The 20,932-nt window shown below is 43.8% G+C and overlaps 1 protein-coding gene across 1 annotated transcript in view; it reads right to left on the bottom strand.

Annotated features, from left to right (window-relative positions):
- Positions 1–20,517, bottom strand: part of INA (internexin neuronal intermediate filament protein alpha) — a 32,232-nt gene extending 11,715 nt beyond the window's left edge. The window contains exon 1 of the mRNA XM_069239482.1: positions 16,235–20,517. Coding sequence (XP_069095583.1) covers positions 16,235–17,287 — 1,053 coding nt within the window. The 5' untranslated portion in view covers positions 17,288–20,517. The remainder of the gene's footprint in view (positions 1–16,234) is intronic.
- Positions 20,518–20,932: the final 415 nt, after the last annotated feature.

A 20,932-nucleotide genomic window follows, 5' to 3' on the forward strand; every position in this document is an offset into this window, starting at 1 on the left:
ATGTGGGCTCTATTCTTGTGATACATGCAGCAAACTTTAGTCTACTCAATCAAACAAGTGGTTTTTATGTACTGGAGAAATGCTGAGCTCACATATTTGAAGGTGCAATCGTATGTGAGAATGAAGATAAAGGGGACTCTGTAAATTATTTTTCCACGAGCGCACAATTTGAGACATGTTTACGAGTCAAGTATGTTAATTAGTTAGGTCGTGTAGATTATTTAAGTTACTTGACCTGCAGGACTAGTGACATTTTCATGATTTTATGAGGCCTGGTTTGGCACCTGCCATTTATCCACTACACTCCAAACCAAAACACATAGCTAAATGACATTGTCATTTACAACGTGAATAACTCTAACTCTCACTATTGCATTTAAAAACTGTCTACAATGGAAACTACCCCTACTGCTCCTGCAATTATTAGTTCATGATTACATCTGAGCTTGCCTAATAAATTTTTATCTATAGCGGTAAACCTGCAATGCAATGATGTAAGTGGAAGGAGTACTTTATAATTACATAGCTAATTTAGAGGACTGTAGTGGAATTTGTTTCACCGGAAAGGAAGAAAAGAATACTGATGTACTGTTTGAGTCCAGAAGGTTTACGAATATACAATCAACTTCTAAAATAGGAAAGAAGTGCAGATAGTGGAGATGTGGACGTATTTAAACAGGCCATTTTAGATTAGATGAACATTTGTCACCCACAGTTTGCGTAGCAGTAATGAGACAAAGATTTTCACAGAAGAAACAAGAAAAACAGGAGGCTTTTGAGGATTATATATCAGCCTTAAAGAAACTGGCTATTACTTGTATATTTTGCAATCTACACGATGAACTGATTAGAGACTAAGTTCTCATGTATGCAAAGAATAAGGTTATGGATTGAAGGGGATTCTAGTCGTAAAGACATCATAGTAATCATAAAAAGGATAAGTTATTAGAACATTGCACCAAAGTTGCTTTGGCAGAAGACAAGACAGATAATAAAACAAAATTTCTGATGATCGTACTACATCTACTAACAACTCAAAATGTACTCATTGCTAGTGTGGAAGCACATTCTGTAAAATTTGACAAGTGTCCAGCTAAATCAGCTAAATGCTTAGAATGTGGTTTAGTGGGTCACTTTCCAAAGGTACGCAAAGGCAAAGAAAAGAAAAAGTATTTGAACAAAGTTTCATGTGTGAAGGAGAGTGATGAAGAAGAAACATTGTCAGATGAGAGTGTGCGTGCTGTTAGTTTTAAATGTGTTTACAAAACAAAACTGTTGAACATTTCTGATGAGGGTGAAAACAAACCACTTTGTTAGGTTTTGTTTGGTGGCATATCATTGCAAGTAGCAGCTGGCTTGAGTTCACCTTACACAAATACTGCTGAGAGCGTATGGGTGAAGCATTTTGTTGCAGCAACTGGAGATCATCTGGAATTGTCAGACATTAGTCCTGAAATTTATACAGGAAACAAATTGATATGATTGGTTTCAGGCAACTGATTTTTAGGTTCAAGAACAGACATGCGTTATTTGCACATTGCCAAAGGTGGGCCATCAGTGTTGGATTGGAAGGATCAAAGGAAACTAAACATAACTTTAGATCCTAATATTTATAATCAAGATCTGGTTGCCTGCGAAAGTGAAGACACTAGAAAATAGGTTTTGAATGAGTTACATCTGTCTTTTACCCATCAAATCAGATTAAATTATATATTACAAACCCTAAAATTCATAAGACATGTAATGTCCCTTTCATAGTCAGGGATGAAGTAAAGTTGGAATTGGATAAACGTAGAGAGGCTTGTATTATTATTATTAAATCAGCTGAGGCATCTGAATGGTTTCTCCACTGGTAATAGCCAGATGAGCCAATGGCAAGGTGAGATTATGTGTTGATTTGAGAGGACTTAGTAGCAGCATCATTGTGAACCAATTTCTGTTGCCGCACATTGATGAGATGCTGTCACTGACCAGGAATGCAAAATGTTTTTCTACATTAGATCTCTCTTCTGCATACCACCAAAGTGCTTTACGTCCAGAGAGTAGACATCGTACCACTTTTTGCACACCTTTTGGCTGCTACCAATTCCGACAAATGCAGTTTAGCTTAGTGTCAGCAGAAGCTGCTTTCAGAGACTTATGGCACAACTCTTTGAAGAGATGACTAATGTGCCATTCTTCCAGGATGACATTTTAATTATGAGAAAAAAAACAGAAAACAACATGGTGACTTATTGAGAAATGTGTTGAACATTCTCAGTGAAAAAGGTTTAACCGCTGAAATTAACAAATGTAAGTCTGCTGAAAGAAAAGTCACAAATCTGGGACATTAAATTAGTGAAAAGGAATTAAATCTACGAAAAATTAGTAGAGGCTATCAATAGAGCTCTGTCTCCTAAAAACAAGGATGAACTTTGTTGATTTTTGGGATTGGCAGAGTTTTATTCTAAAATTGTTGGACATTTTTCTGAAAAAACCCATGCTAAAAAACAAAAGCAAATTTGAATGGTCATGAGATTGACAAAGGTCATTTTTTTAGATTAAACAGGCAATTAGTAAAGCACCCACTTTACAAGGTTTTGACCCGTCAGGTGAAACATATGTCACCACAGATGCTAGTGGTAAGGGTTTAGGAAGTGTACTCACACAGAGGAATGAACTAGGCAATGAAGTAGTCACAGCTTTTGCATCTCGATCTTTATCTCCTACAGAGGAGAAGTACTCTGTGATAGAAAGAGAAACCCTGGTGTGTGTTTGGGCATTAGAGCATTTTCATAAGTTCTTATGGGGAAGAAAATTTATAATCAGATCTGATCATAAACCTTTGACAAAACTCTTGACCAATGAAGGATTATCAAGGACCTCTGCAAAAATTGCGAGATTATGAATGCATTGCAAGGTTTCATATATGAGGTACAGTATGTTCCACAGCTGATTTTTGAGCCGGTTATCAATACCCCTCATTGAGTTGGAATGACAAACCCTGGAATGACGTATCTGTAGCAGGAATAGTCATGATTAATGAAAGCAAAATCTTACAAAAAAAAGTTGTTGAAGGCATACGAAGAAGATGAAATTTTGAAAACTGTGAAAGATAAGGTTGCGAGTGGCTGGGGAAAGTGTGTGAAAGCAGAACTTTTTGGGGAAATGAAAGTACTGGAAGGGAAGAGATGAACTGGGTGTTAAGAACATATTTGTAGTAAGAGGTGATAAAGTGATACCGCCCTACAACATAAGAAGTAAAATATCACTTTGCCACAAAGGACATCCTGGGATTGCACACACTATACATAATATTAAAATAATGTATTGGGGGCCTAAATTAGATGTGGAAACATAAAGATATGTGAGGTCCAGTATAGACTGTAAAAGAGCTGACAAATCTCAAAAACATTGAGTCCCCTGCAAATTCTTTACAATGTCCAAATTTACCATGGGAAGAGGTGGCTCTGGACATTATGGGGCCTATTGTATGGAGTGATGGGTTGAATAAATACATTCTAGTATTGATGGACTTGTTTTCCAAATGGAAAGAGGATACAAAGACTGTAATTAGATTCTTAGATGATATATTTGTTAGGGAAGGTTTTCCAACATCTTTACTTACAGACAATGGTGTTAAATTCAAGTCTGAAGAAATTAGGGATTACAGAAAATGTGCAGGTATAGCCCATAAATTGACTGCAGTATGTCACCTTAGAGGAAATAGTGTTGTAGAGAGAGCGAAAAGATTAATAAAAGGCATTTTGCAGTAGGCTAATCAGGGAAGGGAGGATTTAATTATGGAATTTAAAAAATGGTTTGGATATACGGGGTTCATTCATGATTCAGTAGGTGAGAGCCCATTTGGGTTTATGAGAGGATATGTACCTCACTTTAAGGTTAATCCAGGTTGGATGAATAGAGGAATGAAAGTAATATGGGACGAAAAAGAAGTAAAGAAATTACTCCTGGCAGCACAGAATAAAAAAAGACCTATTTTGACATCAAGCATGGGGTATAAGAAGTGAAACTGAAAGTGGGACAATGGGTATGTATGAAGTCATTTATAAGGGTTGCTAAAGGGAAAAGCAATTTCAGTATTCAAAAAAATTGTAAGAGTAATGAAAAACACTGTAGAACTGGATGATGGTAGTATTTGCCACATGAGCCATTTAGCCATTGTAAGAAGTGATAATGACAGTGTAGAGAAAGAGAGAAATAATATAACAAATAGCAGAAATGACTTGAAAAACACATACTGATGGATACACGCTAATCATTATTGTGTGCAAAGAAATATAGCATGTGAAGATTCACTGAATGACAAGAAGAAGAATGTGGTGAATAAAGACACGCCTGGAAGTTTCCCAACATAACAACAGTAATGAGATGAATGAAGACACATATTGGGAAGTAAGTGAAATTGAAAATGTCACTGAAAATATAAACCACAAATGTCATAAAGGGAAAAAATAATAGAGACTTTTGGAAGAATAATTAAGAAACCTAAGATTCTAGTAGTTTACATATGTGACACATAAGGTTAATTTTGAACACGATGTTTTAAAGCTTTGTGCTTCTTGTTATTTTAGAGTTATTACAGTTAATTTTTAGAATTTTTTGAACTTTTTATTTTTAGAATTGTTTTCTTTTTATAAACTATATAAATAATATACTTTTAGTTTTTACAAATATATTATTTCATGGTTAAGATTTTATCTTAAGCTATATTATTTATTAAAGGGGAAAGATGTGTACTGATTTTTTTAGTAAGTAGAATCTGTATATGTCATAGAGAATGTAGAATTGGAAGGATAGTGTGTTCTGAGTATTTATGTGACACATAGAATGTTCTGATGCAGAATGAGATATAGCACTGTAAGTTACAGTGATACGTTTCTGTATGCTGGTATCCAGGGAAGTTGCTTAATAAAGAGAAGTGCACAGTTTTCCTGACTCCTTTGCTTCACTACACGCAGCCAGTAATTGCCACATCAGACCTTTTATTTTTGTTTATTGTGGGAGGAGGCACAGGAGGCAATATGCAGGCAAAATTCTGAAACGACCTCCCCCTTCAACTACAGAAGAATTCTCTCTCCTGAATTCAGGAAAGGCCTTAAGACCTGGCTGTTTAACTTTGCCCCTTACATCAGCATTGTTCTCAGCACCTGGATACCCTTACAGGTGATTAGCAACATAATAGTTTATTTGTTCTGTTAAGTTGTGTTATCTAGCAATCTCTTGTTGTCCTCTTCCCCTTGTGATGGTAAAGCATGGAATTATAAATATGTTTTCCAAAAACTTACAGCATTGTCAGGCATGCTCGTCCTTTGTATGTTGTCTGATAATGTGGAAGATATATTTGTCGCATATTAACATATTTCAGCTTAAAGTGGTCTATGCCTAATTTTTTTCTCAGCTCTACAACACCCACCTAGGCCTCTTGGGATATTCTATGTGAATGGCATTACAGTCTTTATTTTCTGTCCTCTAGCAATGCCACAGTTTGTATACAAATGGACAATAAGTACAGCTCTAGGATCACCAGTTTCAGACTTCAGTACCTTGTGTAGTGCAGGTTTCTTCCCACTGCAATCTAGGATTTATAGACTCATTATAAACCAGAACTACAAGTCTCGGCATTCACCGAACATTCCTGATCTGGAAGAGCTACCCAAATATGGGCGTGGGTAACTTTAGAGCTCTGAACAGGGGCATTCAATGTGGGGCAAGAAGGGGCAATACATATTTTGTTTCCAAAACAGCCACATACTTTTATTTTTTGTGTAATAAATCTAAATGGAAATAAATAATTATATATTATCATGAACATGGGCGCCATTCCTGTGCCATGCGAAGGATACCATAACATAGGCAGAAGAAAGGAACATGGAGTCAGATTTTTGGATGCCTTTGAATCCACAACAATGGAGATGTCCCTGGATGCAACAATTGGGACCCAGGACTATTTGCGTAACTGGGCTTATGGCTTCCAGCCACCATTGGTAGAAAAAGTTGGAGGTCTGACACAGAAAGTCTGCATAATACAGGGACAGGTATAGGGCTCCCTTGAAGGCTGGTCTGTATGAAGTGGCATAGTGGTCCCCAACCTTGGAAGGGCTGAAGTATCAGCATCACACTCATAGGATGTGAATGTGTCCCCCATATTGCAAAATGCAGTGAAGGGGGTACTCACTGGTATGACTCCAAAATGGTTACAGTATTGTGATGTATTGAAAAATGTTAATGTTTTGTTTTTTTAGTGGATTTTAATCCATTACGCTTGTAGCTCTCTCTGGCAGGCATTACCACTTTAATGTCCAGGAACTGGCTGCTGGCAATGGGATGGGTGATGAAACACTACAGGGTAGCTTAACCTTGTGTCGCTCCGCCCCTCCAATTTCCTCCTTCCTGGCCACTCTTTTTTCCAGGGATGTAGAATTCCTATAGCCTGAGGCCCAGGACATATTGTTTGGGGTCAAGGACGAAAAAATTTCAAGTTAGTTTTGTCCTTGGGACTAGAAGGCCCAATCCGCTATAGTAAAAACCTTTTGGCTGCCAGTTTACTGTGTCACATTGTGAAGCAAGAAGTGGAACTATCTGCAGTTGAGGTATTATTTGTGTCTATATGTTATTTGTGTCTACATGTTAATGCTCTTCCAATTTGTATTGATGGTTCATTAACACAAAGCCTTTATTACTAGGGTGAGCGCTCTAAATAAATGTTGTAAGCTTGGACTGCACTACTGGCAGTGGTTCCAGTAAAAAAAAAAATGTGTACACATGTTTGTAAAGTTTAAGAATATGAGGCTATGTATAAAACCCCCAGAATGCTTTCTGATTGGATGCAAATATTTGCAGAAGCTTTATTTTGCTTTCAAAATCAAATGTTCACAAAAAATGTAATTATGAAAAAAATGCGTTGCTAAACTATTGTGAAATTTTAGGTACCATTTCTTTGAAGAACCATTTAGTACAGTGTGTTGATGCAAGCTAGTATTTCCAGAAAATATTAATAACGGAAAATCAGTGTAACCTGTTTCAACAAGATTATGGGAAACATGAAAATAAAGAAGCATTGGCAAAGCCATAGGTCGGACATTGGTGGTCAGTCTTTTAGTTTTGTCAACGAGGTTGTAATTTCTGAAACACAGTTCTCTGGCCTCATACTTCTTACTGTACTGCAGATTGGTCAGTTTGAAAAAGATACTGGAGACTTCTCTTGCAAGACTAGTAGCCCTACCCACATATTCCAAACGTGGAATCTTTTTACTCTCTTGACAGCTTTGTATTTTCTGTGTATTTTGCATCAGGCCAAATCTTCCTTAGACACTGATAATTAACATTGTGCTCTACCTTCCTAAAACCTCATTAGATCTGCGAGTGTTGTACCACTTGTTAGATCCCGGATTCTAGGCTTTCACTTCATTTCTCTTAAAAGAAGCAGCACAGTTGAGTGTATAGATGTCTTGCAATAAAGGATATCCAAGTTCTCCTCGCATTTGTGTTACATTATATGTTTTTTTTCTGCCATGAGGTTTGAAACTCTGTCTTGTCTTCTCCCTTGAGCAGTCTGATTTTTCAGAAAACTGGTGGCTTGCTGTTTGGATTGCATTTCACGTACAGAGATTAAATAACCCAGTTAGTGGTCTAACCTCAGACGAAGCAGTACAAGTTAGATTATAAACAGTACATCAGGTTTAGTGTACAGCCATCTACATGTACAGGACCATGACGTATACAGCACTGACGTAATCCCCTAATTCATCCACTGCCTTATGTAGGGATCCTTCCACCCACATGTTGAATTTGCCTATTACCAGTATAATCTTGCCAGTTTGTAGATGTAAAGATAATTCAAGAAAATTGTCAAGGCTGGCCGTGACAAGTGTGGGGGGATATATCATAACTATTATGAAAAGGGTCCCTTTTTCTTTCATAGTTTGGATGTTACTTTTGGAAGTAAATCTTATGACGAGTAAGGCTGGAGTCTAGTTGCTGAATTTTCAACTGCAGAACCACAACTCCCAGGTTATATCCTCGTTGTGGTCGAGTAGGGCACTCCAGCTGCCTTCTCGAACACACTGTATGAACCTTCGCAAATGACATCTCGTCTCTGAGTCATCATATTTGTCAAAGCGGGCGTATGTTAGAAGTGGAAATATCCAGAGCAGCAGTGTGCAAAATATCAATAATAGACATTGGCATGTATTAAAACCCTTCTGTGAATATACATGCATACGCATAGTCCTAAACACCACCTGGCTGTTAGTAGATAAGTCTAGAAGACATTGCAGCACCCATCAGAAAACTAACAGATGGATTTCCATAAGGCTGTCTCACAGCCGTGAAAAGCGCCAAAGGCACGAAATTACAACCGTGTGTACAGTGTGCATGGGGGGAGAGAAGGGAGGCCTTGACTGACTGCTTTGCTGGAACACCTTGGAATTTATCCAATGCTGTTTTTCACGCCCCACTGCTCCCGATATGGACTGAGGGAGAGTGGCGCACACAAGAGCTCTCCTGTGCCTCGCTAAGTGATGTGAGCAAGGGGCAACATCCAGGGGCGTTTCACCGTGAAGGAACAGGGGGTTGTTCCGAAGGCTTGCAGTCTTGCTGCAGAATGATTTATAGGATTAGACCCCCCTCCCCCCCGCCCCTTCTGTTAATGAGGGGGCAGCTAACGCGGGCGTACTACTGGATGGAGACAGGTGCGGAAGCTGACAACTTCCGTTTCCGTTTCCCTCAAGACATTTTTTCATCTTTAAAGTCTGACGCTTGTGGCTCTTGGCATGAACGAAGAGTGTCCATTTGGCCCCCGCTTCACGACTTTCTTGACCAAGGCCACATAAAAACGTCTGACGAGCCTGGCAGGATTTCTCCTCTTCAATCGATTACTATGTGTATATAGACAGCTTGGAGTTTGGGGGGGCTGAAGTATTAGTTTATTCCACGTATTCCGAACAACATTTGTGTAGTGTCTGAAGTGCTAAACATACAGAAGTGCAAAACCGCCTTACAAAGAGAAATGAAGGTGTGGCCGAAGTACGGGCATGCAGATAATTATTTACAATTAGGTGCGAATATAACACCTGCATTTGGATAGCAGTTTTGTCTGAACCCGATATAAATCTGGGTGAAAAATAATGCGAGATAACACACACAAGTGGTATCTGTGCCCCTCTGCACATGACGTACCTCTTGCACGTGGGTTTGTTTGCCAGGATAGTCTCCGACAAGTAGAACACAGCGGTGACGGCCCGGCTGAAAACGGGAGTTCCATTTGCATTCAACTATTAATGTTATTTATCCTGCCAAAGCAATTTGCACCGTTTTAGCACTAGCCCGTGAGTCCAAACATAGACGGCTTGGAGGCGCGGAAAACGTATAGGAGGGTGGGGAGGGGGGGCTGGGGGGGGTAGCGAGGCGTTAAGGCACAGAAAGAGACGTAGACGGATAGCGGGACAGAAATATGTGGATTGGTTGATTTACAAATAGACGATATAAACTGGGCTGGATTCTGCATCGAGTCAAAATAAACTGGCAGAGACAGAGAGATACCTGAAACGTGAACGGAATAGACACTTGCTATCAACAAACAAAATATAAAAAGACAAGTACGTAGTAGGTTGAGGCAGAGAGAGACCGAGACAGACAGCAATCTGCTGAGTAACTGAGAAAGCGAGGCTTGATGAACGGACAGGTTCCAAATGAAGATATAGGGTTGTGGGACAGCGATATGAAAATGACCGAGGCATAGATACGTCCTGACAGACAATTGCAGTATAGAAAAAGTTGGTTAATGTTACATTGAGGCGTTGAAAAAGAGAATGAGAATAACAGCAATAGGGAGCGATGGAGACGAAACTGCTCAAAGAACAGGCCGGTTATATGAAAAAGGAAATACTACATTAAGGCAAAGACAGAGACTGAGACAGACAGTGTGAAATCCAAGAGTGAGGAACTTATCAATAGACAGGTCAAAAAAGGCAGTAGCATGGAAACGGAGACATACAGACGGCTCAATAGACAGAAAGACAGTGGCATGGAAACTGGCAGACAGTGTGTGCTCAATAAACAAAAAGTGAGCCTGGGACAGGCAAGGACATAGAAACTGAGATACAAAGATTGTTCAATAGACAGAACGGCAGAAAGACAGAGGCAGGCAGTGGCATGGAAAATGTGACACAGACTGCTCAATAAACAGAAAGAGAGGCCGACACAGGCAGTAGTATGAAAACTGAGACATAGAGACTACGCCGTAAATAGGCACGCAGACTGATGGGTATAGTGTTGGACGGGCCTTTTACGCAGTCTGGCACTGCCACATATGCCAGATTGAAGGTACCAATGCGTGGGCTTTCTTTCTTGGTTCCGTGGGCCCTGGTGGCATCAAAAACAAGCATTGGCAAAGCCTATAGTTCTCACCTTCGAAACTCTAGCTTTGCCAGTGTTTATAGCCAAGCTGCACAGCATCCCCGATGGTGCCCAGCATGGCTAAAGAGTATAAAACGCGGCCACCTGTGTAATATTGCAGAAGCGTGTATCACTCATATCTGCACCTAGAAAGTGACGCAGTCGCTTTTACTTAGTTATCGATCCAAGCTGAATCTTTGACTAAAAAGAAAAAAAAGACGCACTAGAACTTTTTTGTGCTTTTAAAGTGGTTTGGAGAAACAACTTGGGAGGGCAGAAGCAACACTGGTGTGGAAGCAACACAGGGATCGGGTGGGGAAAGCAGCACAGGGGATGACAGACAGATGCAAAACGGGAGATCGGGGGGCAAAAGCAACATGGAGGGCAAGGGTGGGGGTGGCAGCAACATGGAGTGTGCAGGTGGGAGAAAAGAAAATGGGTGACAGAGAGCAACGTGGAGAAAGGAACATGAAGTGTATGAAAAGGGGAAGAGAAGTATAAGAGGCAGACAGCTGAAAACACATGCACTCTTGTGATGTGCTTAAACAAAAAGAAAATAGTGCTTGAAAAACGAGCAGTCGAAGGAACCAAGTAATGTGTCCATGCTCCAAGAGAAGGACAAACAAAAGAAAAAGAAAAGCTCACATAATCTGACAAATAAGCAAGCAGACGAGAGTGACACTAACACCAACCAGTGGTTAGCAAAGGGTAGGCTCTATGACCTCACCGTAATCTAACAAATCTTGCAACAGAGTGATGCGCTGTCTAGTAGATGAGACCTAAAAAAGACCACTCAATGGTCCTTTCAAGCAGCCTTTCTGACAGTGCCAGATTACCCATAATGCAAGTCTACCACTAGATGGGCAGACGTGTTACTGCAACTCTGCTACTGTATTCAAATATAACCAAATGCTTCTTTCATTTTCTGCTTTGGGTGAACATGGCATGTATGAGACCACAACCCATGATTCCCACTGAATGAAAGCTTCCTAAAGGAGCTCACAAAGAGATGATTGCAAGTGTAAATACAATCAATATACACCCTCAATATCATTATTAAGAATATATAAATAATGTACAACATTGGTGTCAAGCATATGTCTTTGGAAGTGGGCTTCTACCAAGAGCCCACTTAACCACTCCAAGGGCCAGATGTAGCATGCTTTTTTTCAATCGTTTACAACTGCAAAAATGCATTTTGGTATGTATGAATGCCAATTTGCGATTCAGTATCTTGTTACCGAATCGCAAATTGTGACTACATACCGATTTGGTATTAGGAAGGGGCGTGTCAAGGGCACCCCAAAATCGCAGTTTGCGCCATGCAAACAGCCTAACGCGATTCTCATTCCCAAATTGCGAGTCGGTACCGACTCGCAATTTGGGAATGGGACTCGCAAATAGGAAGGGGTGCCCCCTTCCTATTTGCGACTCGCATCACAATTCAGAATTGCTTTGTGACCGCGAATGCGGTCGCAAAGCAACTCGCAGTTACCACCAGTGTCACACTAGTGGTAACTCATTCGCAAAAGGGAAGGGGTCCCCAGGGGACCCCTTCCCCTTTGTGAATGTCGACAAAAATATTTTTTCAGAGCAGGCAGTGGTCCTATGGACCACTGCCTACTCTGAAAAAACGAAACCAAATGGTTTAGGTATTTTTTTCATTTTGCAACTCGTTTTCCTTTAAGGAAAACGGGCTGCAAAATGAAAAAAAAAACTGCTATATTTAAAAAGCAGTCACAGACATGGAGGTCTGCTGACTTCAGCAGGCCACCATCCCTGTGAGTGCAGGGACTCGCTATGGGGTCGCAAAATGCGACCCACCTCATGAATATCTTTGCGACCCCATAGCGAGTCGCAGACGGTGTCTGAGACACCGTTCTGCAGACGGGATTGCGACTTGGAAATTGCGAGTCGGACTGACTCGCAATTTCCGAGTCGCAATCTCGGAGTTTCTTACATGTGGCCCTTAATGAGGTAGGTTGATTTGCGAGCTGTTGGGAATCGCAAAATGAAACACTTGGAGTTTCATACATTCAAATAGCGATTACCCAATTGTGATTAGCAAAAAATCGCAATTAGGTAATCGCTATTGGGAAAATGGATACATATGGCCCCAAATTTCTTCCAACATACCTGTTCTCTTTCTAGGTGGGGACAGATGCATACATTTTACCTTTAGAGATCCCTGTGGGTTTTTTAAATATTTGCACCAGACGTCCAACAGTTTTGGAAAAGACATGCACTGGTGCGTCTGCAGATCATTCCAGAGTCTTCCAGAATTCCTTGACTCGGTCTGAGCCATGCTCTCTGCGCCTCCCGATCTGACCCAGTGACAAACCTTGTAAATAAGGTGGGAATCGCTGGTGTAAACCGGAGATACTGCATGTGTTTAGTATTCTGCCCCTGAGGAATTGTGCTTACTCACCCACTGTCCCAATAAACAAAGTTCTACGAACATCAAACGGGATTTCATGTTTACTCCTCAAATAAACGTTTCACTCACACAACCTACTGTCTCTTTATTATATCGTTCACTCTCGTTGCTGCAGACGAAATACCACAACCTCTGTTTAGTGACATCTTACCTTAAATTGCTTTTGGACAGAGACCGGGCTCGGTTGGATCCCAGAAAGGTACATTATGCAATGTATCTGGAGCCTGATTTTTGGTAATATTTCGTGAAAACATGTATGTGATAAAATCAAACTAAAATAAATTGATAATGGTTTTCCGCGATTCACACAGAACAGAAAGAAAGCTGCGAGTGGTTATCTGTAAGAAACACACCTACAAGGCTTTACAGAAGATTTCAGATAAGGTCTGGTGAGAAGATTGCTTTTTTACTCGTGGATTTCAGGCATTAAATCAGCGCTGTGCTAATCATATTACAAGCACAAATCCACGTTAGATTACGCGGTCCCGAGTACATCTGGAAGAGTTTGAATTCCTATGATGCACCCGTCGATCTGCGGGTCCTGTAATACTTAAATACCCCTTAGTGGATGCCACCGCCTCTCCTTGCAGGGCATTACTGGGGCGGCGAGTAAGAAGATTACAGGGAATAATAATGCTGCGAGTCTTCTTGAACAGGGATCAGGCGCTGTCACGTCTCTGCATCGGGGTGGCAGGCCCGTGTGTGTGCCTCCTGGCCCAGGGAAGGGGCTCAGGCACACGATCTAGGTTCATCAGTTTGGGGGGTTTAATCCGGATATTTCAGGCGTTTATCTTTTTTACACAGATCAAGCCTAAATTCTTTATATTAGTAAAAGCTTAATCTAGTTCCAGAACAAAACAACTTATGGATAACTGGAATGAAAGTGCGTCCGTAGCACGCACCGTGCTTCCGATACAAGCACTTATGGGGACTCGGGTTCAGGTAAATAAAGTAATCTGGCAAGAATGACACCTGGAGTCGGGGTTTGTAATCGGGTCGTCATGTGCCGAAATCTGCACTTCTTCTGATGGAGCCTGAGCCAGGCACCGAGGAGCAGAGGCTCTGTGGAGAGCGCGTTGATCCTGAGTGTCGGGGGTCTAAGGGTCTAGTTGAGATCAGACTAAGAACAGAATACAACGGGAAAAGACATATAACTGGGGCAGCGGTATGCACAATTATGTCTGTGACCTTACACATTTTACAATGTTGATGGATTTGGACATATAGTGATTACCACAGAACCAAACGCTATTTTGGTTAAGTACTGAAACCGGGTTCCAACGTCAGTAATTCCGCCACTATACTCCATTTCCTCTGACTCTACGACAAAGGGCTGTCTTCTTTTCAGACTATAAACATGGAACCTATAATATGAACCATTTCTAACTGCTTAAAATTGTGGTTTTTTTTTTTACATTTTATGCCTCGCCAGCCGCTGCGCGGAAATTCATCATTTTCAGACAGATCGTCTCTGTCGCGAGCTGATATTCAGCACCTTGGACAGCGACTGAGCTCCCGTGCATCAGCGCAAAGTGGCGTCGCCAACTCGCCATTCGTATTAGTATTCATTCCTTTGTCAGGAGGGCACCAGAGTCGCCAAGGGCGTGTTCTGACTTCCTTTAAATAATAAGTGATGCCGCAGTGTGAAGGAGGGCGGGAAGGGGGCAATAGATCCACACTGATGACAGCAGGCAAATCAGCGGCACATGAAGCTTAAAAAAAAGGCACTGGGCGGACCAGATAGGAGACTGGGTGTACCACACGCATACACACCGCAGCAGCACAGGCAGGTATGGCTGGGAAGCCGCTGCAGCAGCCTTCAGCCAGTGCCAAAACTCTAGGGGCACAATTGTAAGGGTCTGTTTAATAGTTTAGATATACTGACTCGGATGTGTTTTTGATCCCTCTGAGTGTGGTTGCGTAGTAACTTATATGTTATGATGTTCTGTGTAAAATGCTTCGGGTTTGTGTTACAATTAATGAATATTATTGTAAGAGAGGCTTTGTCATTTAGACAGCATCAAACTCCAAGTAAAAGATGTGGGTTAGATTGGATAATGAACAAAGATGGGTTGGCTTATCTTCTGAAGGTATTGTATATGCCACAACTTGGTGTTTTAGCTCCTACTTCGCTCTCCAAACACGGCGTAGACCCTTGGGAGGAAGGACGCATTTCAAGCACGAAAGGGTGCCCAGGGGTACCTCAAACGGAATTGGAGGCGTGTCAGCTCCCTCAAGCCTCCACATTCCTCATTTTTAATTATGCTGGACTACAGCCAACAGAATATACTCAAATCCTGTGAAACAGATCATCAACATGCCCTGGTTCCAATTCTTCAGCTAGCAGCTGCTGCAACTACCGACTCCACAAAAGCCATTCTAGTTCCTACAACTTGGAAAGAGCACCTCTAAGGCAGCCCTCAGAACTGAGTATAGTCACCTAAACCCCTAACGCTATCACTCTCAACACTACTCACCACCTTCTCCTAAACAGTGGTCCCTCTAGTACCCTTATTCTGAACTATAGACTACCTTCATACTCTTCATTGCAGTCATCCCTATGGCCCCACCTATCCAAATACAAAACTTGAAGCACCCATATTTGGAGCACCCTCATTGCCAGCGACAAAACATACATTGTTGGTACCACCAACTGGTCCATATAAAATAATATGAAGTTGTGCAAAGTATGAATCACATTTACCCCTCTGGTACAACAGCTGCACAAGCAGATTTCCACAATACACAAGAACTAAGCTACAGATTTATTGTAACAAGGGAAGGGAAGGTTACCAAAAAAAAGGTAGCACGCCTGTCTAAACTGCATCATGGTTCACCAGTGGCGTAAAAATCACTTTACAGTAAGCAGGGACGCTAGCACTGTGCCACTCCTGTTTCCCAGGGATGCCTCTAGGGAGGGACTCACCCCTGTACACACCAGAACACCCCTAGTTCTAGTACCTTTCCGTCAGCATCCCTAATTATGATCCACTCGGAACCATAGCCCCTACCGATACGAACTTTCTCACTTACTGTGTCACTGACTTGCCTGATAATCAGTTGTTTGCTTGCTCCCGAAAATCGGTTGTTATGCAAAAATACTGAAATACGATAGACGGATCATGAGGAGTTGAACAGGCAAGCATAAAAGGGACCGATCAACTTGTAACCCATTAGTGGAATCCCTACCTCAGAGATTCAATGGAACGAAAACTCAAATGATGTTAATGAGGCTAAACCACTCAGTCCACCAATATCACTCTATCCCTGTGTCCGAAGACACTAGGGACTAGTGGGATGGTTGGCCTGAAAGATTAATGTTTCAGTGGTTGAACAAACATAAAAGGGGGCACACTTATTCCCCACTACAGGCACACCTGACTCCCAGGGCCCATGTACCTGCAGCCCGGCCACGTCGGCGCCGTGCCGCTCCTCCATCTCCCGCATCTGCCTCTCCAGGGACTCGTTGGTGCCCCGCAGGCTCTCGATCTCGATGGTGCGGGCCTGCAGCTGGCGTCGGTACTCGTTGAGCTCCTCGCGGCTGGCGCGGATGGCCTCGCTGCTGCGGGAGGCCTGCTCGCTCAGGTTGACGTACTTGGACTTGTACCACTCCTCGGCCGACTGCAGGTTCTTGGCGGCCAGCGACTCGTACTGGCAGCGGATGTCCTTGAGCGCCGAGGTCAGGTCGGGCTTGGCCACCTCCATCTCCACCGACACCTGCGCGGCCTGCAGCGCGACCAGCAGCTCGGCCACCTCCTCCTCGTGCGCCCGCCGCAGGAAGGAGATCTCGTCGAGCAGCGACTCCACCCTCTTCTCCAGGTCCAGGCGGGCCAGGGTGGCGTCGTCCACGTCCTTGCGGTGGGCCTTCAGGGCCTGCTCGGTCTCCTCGCGCGCGCGGGCCTCGTCGTCGCACTTCTCGCGCAGCCGCAGCAGCTCGTCCTCCATGTTGTCGCGCTCCAGCAGCGCGCGGGCCTTGTCCGAGGAGAGCTCCTCGAGCTGGGCCCGCAGCTCCTTCAGCTCCTGGGCGTACAGCTGGCCCAGCCGCGAGGGCTCGGCCTGCCGCTGGCGCAGGGCGCCCAGCTCGGCTTCCAGCAGCCGGTTCTGCTGCTCCAGGCTGTGCACCTTCTCGATGAACATGGCGAAGCGGTCGTTCAGGCCCTGCAGCTGCTCCTTCTCGTTGGTGCGGATGATCTTGAGCTCGCTGCTGGCCGTTGAGGCCTGCGAGAGGTCCACGGTGTCTGCGCCGCCGCCCAGGCCCCGGCTGGAGCCCGAGCGCCGGTAGGAGGCCAGCGAGGAGACATTGCTGCGAGACTGGGCGGGTCGGAAGCTACCCGAGGAGATGGTGGGGGTCCGGACGGCGCTGCCCCCGTAGCGTGGGGCTGAGATGCGGGAGGAGTCCCCGAAGACCTTCCTGTAGGAGGAGGAGAGGTAGTGGTCGGAGCTGAAACTCATTGTGGAGATAGAAGTGGGGGCCACAGCAGCCTGCACCTGCCTCTTGTACACTGGGCGAGGAGATAAGTAGGTCAATTCAGTGGAGGGGTAGCCGGGGGTCTGTAGGACACTGTCAGGAGATGTCTACAGCCACTTGTCGAGGTGAGGTATCTGCAGCCACTCTCCCAAGGTAATGTCTTCAGTCACTCTCTTCGAGGTAGGTCCCTGTTACTACCCTCTATGCTAGGTGCCTACGGTAATCTCCTTAACTGCGTCCACTCTTCCAAGATTGGGTCTTCAGCTAGTCTCTTCCAGGAATGGACCGGCAGCTCCTCTTTCACAGTCAGATGTCTGCAGCCACTCTCTTCTAGGCAGATCTCTAAAGCTGGTCTCTCCAAAGAGGGATCTGCAGCAACTCTGTTCGACACAAGTCTATGCAGCTCTCTTCTTCAAGGCAGGTGTCTACAACCACTCTCTACTAGGAAGGTCTCTGCAGTCACTCCTTTTTATGATAGGTCTCTGCAGCCAGACCCTTTTTCAGGGCAGGTCTCTGTGATTAGTCTCTTCAAGACAGGTCTGCATCCACTCTCTCCAGGGTAGGACTCTGCGGCCACACCTTCCTTGTCAGGTCTCTGCTCTCAGTGTTTCCCAGCCCGGGTTACGCAGCCACTCTTCCCCACCAGGTGTCTGCAGCTACAATCTCCGGCTCTGCCCAGCCCTTGCAAGCGCTTTTTGTGCTGCTGTGTGGGGGCTCGAGGGGAGGTGCTGCCTCTGCACTCTTTGCCGCAGTGCTGATGTCAGAACGCCTCTTAATTCCAACCCCTTTTTCATCCCAGACACATCTCGGGAAGCTTTTCCAACCTGCCTGTTTTCTTTTTCAAGACGGTGACAGAGGGCAAACCCACAGCTGCAACACGGGCTGTTCCCTGGGCACTGCACTAATCTCCGAGACCATTTTTCGGTCCCGACATGTTACTATTCTGCACCTTATAGGACCAGGGAAAGGAAACCTAAGCTATAAAGAGAGATCTCGCCTGCGTGCCCTTTATGCCCTGTATTAATTGCGACAACACTAACATTCTCCCAGTACGCACGATCATGCAATTTTCAAGGTATACGTTACATATAATTGATGTATTTACTTATTTTTACTTTGTGTCCTTATTTTAGCGGCAGCAGTTCACCGTGGCCTGGGTTGGTAAACCAATGTTCCACCTACAAGTGAAAAGTAAAAGCAACGTTGCCCCAGACAGAGACGCCCTCTTTACAAAATGAAAACTGCTTATACAGTGACCCTACTCACCAGTCTATTTTATGTTGAATTCCATTGTTCTCCAGTTTACATTATTGTCAAATCCCACATTATTTTCAGAACTGATTTATCTGGGACATTGTTGTTTTGTTTTAGGTTCTTTGGTCTCCTTTTCCGTTTTTTTTAGGATACTTATGACACCTTCCTACTAGCTTATTTGTTTCGGGCATTTTTGGCACATTTTGCTCCGGATGCGAGCCACATTTCGATTATAATTAAATCCGCTATGTAATTTAAGGAATGTATTTGGGAAATGGCGTATTTCGACTAGTGTCCCATTTTTCAATAAAAGCCGCTACGTCGGGGCAGGACTGTGGCTGTGTATGGGTTATTAATTGTGGAAGGAAGTGTGTTCACGCAGTACAGATTTCATGGTGGGTGTCGGCGCTTTACACTGTCCACCGATGTTTTGATTTATGTTGGATTTGTGACAGATAAACATGCAGGTCCGGTTGAGTCCAACACGATGTCCCCACTGCTTACTGGGTTGTAGGTGTACTAGCATGTGTATATAAATATAATAATTGGTTACAGTTGGCTGTGCTTAGAAAAACTAGCTTAAATGGGCGTGCGGTTCCCAGTGGGCGCGCTGGGTGTGTAAGTGCGCGCGTGTGTTTAATGCGCACGCGCAAGGACCAGGAGTGACATCTATGAAACATTTACCCCTGTGTTTCTTTGAATGTTCTACTTAGAATAATGTTTAATTACCAGTAAGATCAAATTGTCAAAAAATACAATTTGAGGTGCGCTGAAAAAAGGGTGAAAGATCCAAGACGATTTGAGGTGCTCTGAAAATAGGGTGAAAGATCCAAAAGGCATATGTGTGTCTCTTCTTATTGAAGTGAGAGAGGGGACTTTCCCAGACCTGCTAACTTCACCAAAAATCTCAGTGTGAGGAGGGGGGTGGGGCCTTGAAGGAGGCCTGGCCTTGTGCTCAAAAGCACCTAAAAGCCACTTTTGCCCCCAACCCCCCTCCTCTTAAAAAAAAAAAAAAAGGCTTCCTGGGGCTGCTGCCTTATGCCCTTATGTCCTTGTGTGTTTTTCAAACCCATTAATGAACATCGGCAGTTAAAAGCCTCCGAAAACAAGTTTAAAATCACAGTTCACAATGGTTTTCAGCTCGTTTTCCCTGCCACCGTGTGATATTGGCTCCTCACGGTGAGAGGGGAGTCAATATCGTGGGTCAGGCGGTGGCACCGTGTGGATTGCGGGGTCTGCTGTCCTTCAGGCATCAGCCAAAATGAATGCAGTGTCACAGAGGCACCGAGTATGCAGCCCGGGATTCAACCGGGTAACTAACTCCTGCGAACCACAGGAACGACTTGACTGACCCTCACAAATCCCCAAAACAGGCTGAAAAGATGTTCCCGTCAAGACTGTGCATCCTCGAGGGGACACAAAGAGTGGTCAACATAGGACACGCAGACTAGGCATTATCTTCAAGATGTGACCCTGAGAAGACCTAAAGAATGGGCGTTACCTTAGGATGTGCCACATAGACCTATGTGTCAAAATATGACACACAGTTCTGGTAATCTCGTCAAACTATGACACACAGACCTGGCAGTCTCTTCAAAATATGACACACAGACCGGGAAGTGTCGTTAAAATGTGACTTTCAGGCCAGCCAATCTCGTCGACATGTGGCAAACAGTCCAGGCGGTCTCGTCGACATGTGGCAGACGGTCTGTTGAATGTTGAAATGCTGTCAGGTTGCAGCCCTGTGAAGCACACTAAATCGAGCTCCCGATAAACTCCAACAAGTAAAGAGGGCTGGAGGAAGCAGGGCGCTGCTGTACTGTTCCGCTTTGGGGAGCCTCGATTACAACTGGGATATGAATGGTGGACTAACAAGAAACAGTCACTTTCATTGCAAATTATTCTAGGTGTGTCAGAGTTCTGATCCTGTAGGAAGAGATGATCTAAGAGAAGAATGAAGGTATAGTCACCTAGCGAGCACGTACTGCTACGTTTGACGGTTTATTTGCAGTTCTTTCTTGGAAGGCTGGCCCACCGTTGCACCGAAGGTGGGGTTTTATGGAGACGGCTAAGTGCATTATTGCTCACTTCATATGGGCTCTTTGTCTGTTTGTAGGTTGGGCTACCCAAGGGGAGGCTCTTGCAGAGAGTCAGCGTCCCCTCGGCTGCAGCAGTGCCCAAGAGCCACACCCAGATTCGTGAACGACTTTATTATTCAGAGGGAACAAGCACTAATAACTGCTTAATATGCAAGATACACATTTGAATTGGTTTGTATGACAATAAGTTGCTAATTAACTTTCTGTACGGGGCTGCTGGAATTATGTAGCGGGGGTCGGGATGCAGTGTATGGTTGGCCTGGCAAGGCAATCATA

The sequence above is a fragment of the Pleurodeles waltl genome, chromosome 6 (assembly GCF_031143425.1).
Source record: "Pleurodeles waltl isolate 20211129_DDA chromosome 6, aPleWal1.hap1.20221129, whole genome shotgun sequence".
Classification (NCBI taxonomy): domain Eukaryota; kingdom Metazoa; phylum Chordata; class Amphibia; order Caudata; family Salamandridae; genus Pleurodeles; species Pleurodeles waltl.